At 46.3% G+C, this 9368-nt stretch overlaps 1 protein-coding gene across 1 annotated transcript in view; it reads left to right on the top strand.

Annotated features, from left to right (window-relative positions):
• Positions 1 to 1032: 1032 nt before the first annotated feature.
• Positions 1033 to 9368, top strand: part of LOC114506605 (uncharacterized protein C18orf63-like) — a 33560-nt gene continuing 25224 nt past the window's right edge. Inside the window, 3 exon segments of the mRNA XM_028524365.2 lie at positions 1033 to 1169; positions 3276 to 3354; positions 4973 to 5029. Of these exon segments, the coding sequence (XP_028380166.1) occupies positions 1036 to 1169; positions 3276 to 3354; positions 4973 to 5029 (270 nt within the window). The 5' untranslated portion in view covers positions 1033 to 1035.

Raw genomic sequence — 9368 nt, 5'->3', positions numbered from 1 at the left:
GCATAAATGGTAGGTAGAAAATAAGGGGAGGTTCAGAATATTATAGGAAATGTAGAAACCAAAGAACTTATATGTATGACCGATGGACATGAACTAAAGGGAGGGAATGCAGGTGGAAGGAGGTGTGCAGCATGCAGGGGAATAAAGAGGAGAAAAAATGGGACAACTGTAATAGTATAATCAGTAACATTTAAAAAACAGAAAAGTGGAGCTTAAATTCCAGTTTTTCTGTAAAGTAATATATAAGGTAGACTTCAAAGGTACATCCTGTGAGTTTTCAGCTGTAAAATGTGTCCCTAGTAGAAGTTTTACAGCCATATAATTAGTGGAAAAGGAAACTAGATAATTTAGAGACTGAGTAAATATTTTCTTTTATGTAAAATGATGAAAAATGTATTCCTTAAGCTTGAATTACTTTTCGGGGGTAACCTGAAATAGCAGAACACTTTGCTATACATTTTGATTTTTAAAAAATTATTATTGGCATAGGAAAGATCAAAATGAAACCTTAAGAACAGCCAGGAACTTTAGGAGGACTTTATTCAATAGAGTCAGCATAATAGAAATGTATCTAGTACCTAGAGCAGAGTCGGTATTTAATGGACAGTGCTGTTTTTATTATTATTTGTACTCAAATTATTCTTTTTGTGGTATAAAACCAGATTTGAAATTCCAAATTATATATTTGGGGTGACAAAAGTGTTCTAAAATGTATTGTAATGGTTGTATAACTCAGTAAATAGAATAAAAACCATTCAATTGTACACTTTTAATGAGTGACTTGTATGTCACATGAATTATATCTTAAAACATGTACCAAAAGAATTCCAGGTTATTAGCCTTAGAGATAAAATGGCAGCGATATTTAACTGCTGGAGTTTGCTAATTTGTTTTTATTACCTAATTCCAACACAATACCAAATACCCTGATGAGTTGGTGCTGCAACCCTGTTGGGGGGATGGTTTACTGACTTTTTATTGCTGGGCGATTGTTCTAGAGGCCTGGTGGCCGAGACGTCCGGCGGACAGGAAGAGATGAACGACTCCAAGCTGCAGTCGCTGTTCTTCGTCACCGTCCCAGACTTGCAGAGCCTCTGTGCCGTCAGGGTGACACTGCGCCCCCCGGGAGCGGACACTGCGGTCAGGAGCACGCAGCTGAAGGTGTGCAGGTGAGACACACGTTCTACTACGACACTGCCCAGAGTTTCTGAGACCTGTAAGAGCTGTTTTAAAACAAAATACTCCTTCACTCATTCTGTGTATGTGATTGTAAAACAAATTCAGTTTTGTTCCGTGCAGGTCCAGAGGATTACATTTAGGGAAGGACTTAAAATACTTGAGGTAGACTGTCTCACTGTTGAGTTGTTATATTTATGACTTCTTGTGTGAACTTCTTTTAAAAAGATTTTATTTATTTATTTTTAGGCAGAGGGGAAAGGAGGAAAAGGGGGAGAGAAACATCAATGTGTGGTTGCCCCTCACTTGCCCCCCACTGGGGACCTGGCCCCCAACCCAGGCCTGTGCCCTGACTGGGAATTGAACCAGTGACCCTTTGGTTCACAGGCTGGTGCTCAATCCACTGAGCCACACCAGCCAAGTTGCGTGAACTTTTTAATTTAAAGTTTTTATAGACACTGATTAATTAAATCAGGCTCCCCAAAACTTAGTAGTAGTAGTTAATAAATACTGAGTACTTTCTGTTTATGAGGCACTTTAAAAGATACTGTGAACATTTTAGATTAATATAATTTCTTAACACTCAGGTCAGTATTAGAGTATTTCTGAAGAGCATTTTTCCAAGAATGCTATTGAAATACCCATTTCAAGACAGTCTTTGAAAAGTAGCCGAGTTGAGGACCCACCGCGTGTTAGTCCCTTCCCTGACTGAGGCGGTCAGAGGAAGACTCTGAGAATACCTGGTGGGATTCTCCCTGTAGCTTAACTTCTTGGAGACGAACAGACACTTCTGAGACAGCTAGGAGTCAGAAATAAGAAAGACACGTGGGTGTCCTCCATTTTCTCTTACTCACAAGACTTTTTTCTCCCCATTGTACACATTTCCACCCAGGGGCCCGTACCCTTCCTGCTGACGTGCAGCGTGATAGCAGTTTCCCGCGACCCCTTGGGGGACACAAAGATAGAACACTGCACGTGAGGTCTTCTGCTGTGCGCTCCCAAATCGAAGGAGACCGCGGCCACAGTGCGGGGGGCTGTCGCTGGTCCTCCCGGTGACTGAGTGGCTGAGACTAGGGCAGGCCCTGCAGAACCAAGTGCCTGCCTCACCAGGGAAGAGGGGGCTGCCGGGGGCACTCTCAGCCTCCCTTTGCGAGGTGCTGCCCCCCACCCCTGCAAAAAAAAATTCTCAGGGTTCTTAACATGTGTTTCCTTTGAGGATTAGTAATTTGGAAATTTTTTATATTTCCAACTCTGTTCCTTTTTGTGTTTTTCCCACCTTCTCCTACTCTCTGAAGCGAAATTATTGATGATAATTTCAACTGCGGTAATTTTTGTTCTAAGTTCATTTGGCCCTTGAATGCTAAACTAAAACCAGTAATGCCATTCTGGCTTGGGAAAAAAATCATTTTTGCAGGAAAAGAGCCTAGTCAATAGTTCTAACATTCAAATAGTTGATAATTTTTCTGATAGTTGAATCATTAGACTGCCCCCCCATTCCCCCAACCATGTAAAAAAGGAAAATGGAAGAAACTGGAGTTACGAGAGATGTATTCTTCAGTGTCAAGACTTCTTCAAGTCTGTAGTTAGGGTGGAAATGGGGCTTTAAAAGAGGAATTCTCACTCACAGATGAAAGAGGTTAGGACATTCAGATGCAGGGACTAGGTTACATATTAATGTCAGTATCTAAACTTTTATAATTCTATTAATTCAAAGCTTGGCTGAGTTCCTGTAGTGTTCAAGGTACCATGCTAAGTGTGGGGAGAGATACAGAAATCTATAACACAGTCTTTGCCTAGAAGAGACTTAAATTTTTTACTAGAACAAAATGATTTTCTATAGATTGATATTAGAGAGTGGGAGGAAGTGGAAGAGAGAGAGAGAAACATAGACTTGTTGTTCCACTTACTTGTGCATTCATTGGTTGATTCTTATATGTGCCCTGACTGGGGATCAAACCCACAACCTGGGCATATCGGGACAATGCTCCAAGCAACTGAGCCACCTGGCCAGGGCTGGAACTGATTTTTAAATGTTCTAATAAAGTAAAAACAGACAGTAGGCAAGTCAACATTAAAATTAATACATTTCATCTCCACAGGCAACTGCTGTTGTTACACCAAGATATTCTTGCATCGCCTATACCTGGAATATTTAGCCAAATTTGGGTGGTGATGGCGGTTAGTATTTTAACATTTTATAAAAAGTATTACTACCAATTACTTTGGGCCAAACTGATACAGAGTAATTCAGGTACTAATTATAGCTCAAACTAAAGATGTTTTATGAAGATAAGTTACATTGTTTTGTAGTTTGAACCATTAACAGACTTTAACTTCAATATACCTGATGTTTAAAATTCATTTTTGTGGTTCTAATATTTAGTTTTCTGTGTCATAAATGCTAAGATAAAGAGTAGAAATGAGGATGTTATAGCAAAATTTTTGAAGATACAATCCTTTTCTCATATTTTATTCTTTAGAATTACACTTAATATAAAGGAAGAAAATTCTCATTCCATCAAATCTCTAATTGCTTTTAAAGAATTTAGATCAACATATTTTTTTAATTTGGAAATTTAATTTTTATAGTTAGTAAAAATTATATTTCCCAGTGCTATATATAACTGAGAATGATAATGAAGTACCAAAATCTTTATAAAAGTGATACTATCCTGAGGTTTTTGTTAAAAATCTTTCTGAAAATCCTCTTCTGAGATTTTAATTTCCCAGAATCCAGTGAAATCAACATTTATTAACAGTGCTGATAAGCCATATAGAATATTTAGGTCTTTTCTTTTTCTTCTAGGTTATGTGGCTATATGTCCAACTTTTTCTTTTCATCCTTAATACAGTTTTTAAGAACAAACTATTGGTGAACAAGTAGACACTAATACCTCTTAGTTGTGTTTTTCCTACCTGAAAAATTTATGAAACAAAGAGGAGATTGTTTTAGAGTTCTAGTAAATTCAAGTATTCTAATCTTAGAATAACCACCTGAAAAATATGTTTTGCTTTTTTATACATTACATGCTATAAAAATTTACAAAAATATTTAAAATGGAATTATCATGGATACTGTTTTGAAACTCGCCTTTCACTCTCACTCTCACTCCCTGATGCACATGTTGAGTTTCTCGTCTTGTGCTCTGCAACGGTGCTTCAGAAAGCATCACTGAAATAATGCCATTTGCATTTTTCTGGTAGTTTCTGTGGGTTGAATTCTTAGAACTGAGATTGCAGCACATTTTAAATATAATCTAGATACTGTGAAATTGCTCTCCGAAAAGCCATACTGGGTTACATTTTAACAAACCGTGTTTGAAAAATTCCGTATTTCCACGTGCCCACAGACACTGGGTATTTGCAGACTTTCGCCATCTGCCGATCTTTCAGTCACCAGCACTGTCTGTCCATTCGTGTGGCTTTCACGGGGGAGCTGCACACCTTGGCCGTGTGAACTTTCTCTTGATCTCCCATTCAGGCCCCTTTCCTTGTGAATGCCTAAGAATATACTATATATGAAGGAACATATTAATATTTACTACATGAAACTTACTGGCCTCTCTCATCGTATGGTTTCTGGGTGCGTGCCACCCCCAGGAAGGCTTCCCTCCCTCGAGGGGAGCACACCCGCAGGTGTGTTTCAGGGAGAGGCTGGCGTCCCCGGGGTGCGGGCTGTCAGGGAGACGTCCCGTTCTGCGCGTCCTGCTGCAGAGCCTTCAACGTCTTCTGGGTATTGCTTTACGTAGTAACACGTTCGTTGAGTCACTTTTATAAATGTGGATTTTTGTTATAGATACCATTTTATAAAGCTGGGAAGCTTAATGCCTATCTCGAAAAACATGGAGCTAAGGTAAGTGTTTTAAAAGATACAATTCCAGATGTTGTGTATATTGATTTTGTATTCAGCTTCTTTTGTCAGCCAACAAAAATTGGAGTCTCTTTCTTGTAAGTGCACGTGGAAGAGCAGAACAGTTGCTTTCATTTAGTAGAGGCAGAGGGGAAGGGGCTAACTTTTGCTGGGTGACCTTGTGGGCATTTCACCTGGCATCACATCACTTACCGTATGTAGCTGCCAAGAAGTGAATAATCGCATTCTACAGATGAGGAAAAACCCTGAGAGAGATAAAAACACTGTTTGTAATAATATAGCTAATAAGCAGAGGCACAAAACAGTATAAATTGTACTCATGGTGACGATTTCTGGATCTGAGCAAGGAAAACAGGAGTACATGGGTTGAGCACCTCGTGTGTCCCGGTTACTCAGGCCAAGGAGATGTGGCTGGTGCTCACGTCACGTCTCTGCACGTCTCTCTGGGGCACTGTGCCCTCCGTGACTCCAGCAGGCCCATCCACAGGGGTCCCGGGGATTGGGGCATCTGGCCCCCTCCAAGGTGAGGGGTGTTCTTTGGGGTCTGGGAGGATGGTGAGGTCTCCCCACCCCCCAGGTGCTCTTGCAGTTCCCTGAGGAGTCTCTGAGTGACCGGACAGCAGGCCTCGGCCGTCGGTCACCGTCTGCGGGAGGGCGGCGCTCTTCAGGGACCCGGTGGGAGGGAGGGTGCGCGTTCCACCTCCGTGCTGAGACAGGTCCGGACTCTCAGAACCAAATCCTCAGGGTGGCGTTCTCCTAGAACTGGAAACTAGGTCTTTCAGGGATCTCTGCACAACTGTCCTTTGTCGTGACAAGTGTCTCAGCTTAGTGGAGATCCCTTTGCTGTCTTCCTGGGGCTCGTGGAGAATTTAATCTTATTAATGTATTGACTTAAAGATCAAAATTGTGCTGTTTTTTGACAAGTGTGTCACAAAAACAATAGATACAATGTGATTTTAGAGGTGAATTCTAAAGATTAAAAGTTATTTTTAGCCTAAGAATAGATCACATTTGAGTGTTGAGTTAGTGAAAGAATATGCCAAGTATATATAAAGATTATAAGAAAAAATAAAAAATTTAAAAACATAGCTTCTGCAGTCATTACATGCTAATAAAAACACACTTTGTTAAATATTTTCTTCCGGTCTTTTACTTCACACCTTTGGCTTTATCACTGCAAGCTGTCCAGCGTCCAAAATCTTTTTGTTTATATTCTTGTCCTTTTCCCACATACCCGAGTTCCCCTTTGTTACTAAGTAGACTTGCTTTGTCCACTTCCCCAGACTTCCAGATCCCAAATGCCATGATGCTCATAAGCTTTCTCCCCCCTGACTTTCCTACCCTCGTGGGCCTCCATGGTTCTGCTCCACTCGTGTCTTTCTGGGTGCTTTCTGGGTAACAGTCACGGTAGCCGGCGGGTAGCTGCTGAACGTCTGTTACATGCTGAGCACTCTGCTTGCTTCTGGAGTTGAAGCCGTGAACCAGACAAACTCCCTGCCCACAGGAAAAGGTCTCCTCCTTTCTGAAAAGTTTCTGGAGTTTGTGTAGCGTTTTTATTATCCCTTCTATAAATGTTTGGTAGGATTCACCAGTCAAGTTCCCTGGGCCTGGAGTTACGCATAAAGGAGGGCTTGTAAGTACAATCCAGTCTCTTTAATACACGATAGAGATGCTCAGACTGTCTGCCCCAAGGCCTGCGTCTCCCTCCTCTGCGCTGGTGGACTGATGACGTCAACTTGCTCATGGTGCCGCCCTGCGTCCCTCGGCCGGCAGCGGTGGCGCCTCTCTCGCTCCCCGGACTGGCGGCGCGTCCCTCCTCCCCGCCCTCGCCAGGCCGCTGGAGGCCTCCGGTCTCCCTGCCCGCAAAGAACAGCTTTTGGTCTCGGTGATTTCTCTTGTTTTTTATTTCACTGATTTTTATTTTGGCCTTTATTATTTCCTTTCTTATGCTTATTTGGGGTTTATTTCTATTGTATTTTCTTTAGGGGGAGATGCACACACAAGTAAAACGTGATCCCGTGCAGTGGCGGTGGCAGTGCCCTTGGGGATAACCAGAACAGGCATCAGAGGTCACGGGGGGGGGGGGGGGGGTGGGCCTGGGCGACAGAGCGCATCGCACTAAGGGCCTGCAGCTGTGCAGCCCCGTGGCCTCGCACGACACGTGACGCCTCGCCTGAGGCCACGCTGTCATCTGATCCGTGCTGTGTTCAGTTACCAGGCCCTTCCCCGCAGAGCACGAGACCGAACCCCCTCCGCAGGGCAGGGCGAGCTCCCGTAAGGCACGGGCACGCCGGCTTCGGTTCACTCAGCACGGAGCTGAGCGCACGGCGGGCACCCGGGGAATGTGCCGGAGGGATAATGAATACTCGCGTCTCCTGTGAGACCTCGTTAGCAAAAACTGAACGATACTTACGTTTCTTTTTCTAGCTACTTAAGGTGGAAGTTGGGGTCACTGATTCGAGAACCTTTTCTTTTCCAATGCAGACACACTTAAGTGCTACAAACTTCCTCGCAACCGTGTTTTGCTTTCATCTTCCTCAGTTCAAAACACTTTCTCATTCCCCATTGACTTCTTGGATCTGCGGGTTCGTTAGCAATCTGTTGTGTAGTTTCCATATACTTGGGGGTATTCTCGGGATTTCCTCAAACCCTCCCCTGAGGATATGTGTACTGGTTTTAGAGAGACGGAGGGAGGGAGAGAGAAACAGCCAGTTGCCTGCCACGCGTGCCGGCCGGGGTTGAACCGCAGCCCTTGGTGTGGGGGACGCCGCCACAGCCAGCCGGGCCGCCCGGCTGGGGCCCGGGATCTCTCTGTCCTGCCCTCTGCTTGGGCTGTGGCCGGAGGACGCGTTGTGCGTGACCTGCATGTGTTCGAGTTCACTGAGGCCTGTTTGGTGGCCCAGAACACGGTCTGCCCCAGCACATGGTTCTTGTCCCCTTGAAACGAACGTGCGTCGTGCTGTTGTGCCACAGGGCCTACGGGTGTCGTTGGGTCACAAAAGTTGATTGTGTTAAGGTCCTGTATGCTCACTTTCTGTCTACCCGTTTGGTCAATTACTGAGAAAATACGGTGCAGGATTTGCCTACAGCTGGAGCAGACGGGGTCAGTGAGGCCGCCTTTGCCCTGGAAGGCGTCCGGGGCAGCAGGCGGGACGTGTGTGAGTGGTAGAACTGCCCCGGCCTCCCTCTGGGCACGCCCAGCTGCTGCGAGCCATACATCCTGCCCAGCCTGGGTTGAACTTGGCTCCCTCCGGCAGATCCTGATGGCCGATGGGACTCGTTCAGCTGCCCAGGCCCCGCACCCTGGGGGCATGTGTGAAGTCAGCAGTGCAGCTGGGCCGCCGCCCGCTGTGGAGCCCTGTAGACGGGAGCCCTGATTCCCTTTGAGACGATGAACAGACCTGGTCCTGTCCTCACCAACAGATGACTGACACGCACCCTGGGAAGTTCACCAGGAGCCCACATGGCATAAAAACGGGGGGGTGGTGTTGGGGGACAGTTCTCCGGGCACCGCCACTCTTCCGCATGTCCCGCCAGCAGAGGCACACGCAGCGTTTTCCTCTGGACCGTGTCCGCACAGGCGTGCAGAGAGCACAGCCTTGGCTCTCCCCCAGCCCGGAGTGGCTTCCTCACTGGCGTGTGCCCATCCGCACCCGCAAGGGGCTCCGCTGTCTCAGGGTCCGCTCTCCGTGCCGCGCTCTCACCTCCCACGCGGTGTCCCCCAGACTCTGCCGCCCTGTCTCCCTGGAACCTCAGCTCCGTCCCCTCAACCCAGGGAGCCCCCCGCACCGCACCCAGAAACCCTCTTCAGTCAGTGTGCTCGTTTCTGCCTCTCAGGGACCGCTCCTCTTGTGGCTTGATGCCCAGCATCCTGTGAACCACCGTTGCCCAATTTTTAGTGTTGTCTCAGGCGGGAGGGTAAGTGTGCATCCTGTCAGTCTCATTGGTCAGAAGTCCTACTTTAAACAATTCTCTACAAAGAGAGAGGCCTTGCTGGTACCCATGTAAGTGTCTCGTCGTTTTCCGGTGCCGAACCGGCCGGTGTGAACAGCAGTGAGGAACGTAGTGCAGTGCGGCTCTGCTCTGTGTCTTCTGTGCACGGGGGCCACGGGGTGCAGTGCAGGGGCCCAGCGCGGGCGCTCCGGAGGCGCGGGCTCTGCGTCGGGACAAGCAGGGGCTCGGGCTGTCACGGCACGACAGCCGTCAGGGCTTCAGAGTGAAGAGAGTTCAACGCTTCTTAGCCTTCGGACCAGATGGGGTTGTGGTGACCATGGCGATGACTGCAGTGACATCCAGAACAGCCCGGCCTGTGGGGGGGCGG

Source organism: Phyllostomus discolor, chromosome 9 (genome assembly GCF_004126475.2).
Source record: "Phyllostomus discolor isolate MPI-MPIP mPhyDis1 chromosome 9, mPhyDis1.pri.v3, whole genome shotgun sequence".
NCBI classification, from domain to species: Eukaryota; Metazoa; Chordata; class Mammalia; order Chiroptera; family Phyllostomidae; genus Phyllostomus; species Phyllostomus discolor.
The sequence above is the reverse complement of the archived record's forward strand: the minus strand, read 5'-3'. Positions and strand labels throughout refer to the sequence as shown.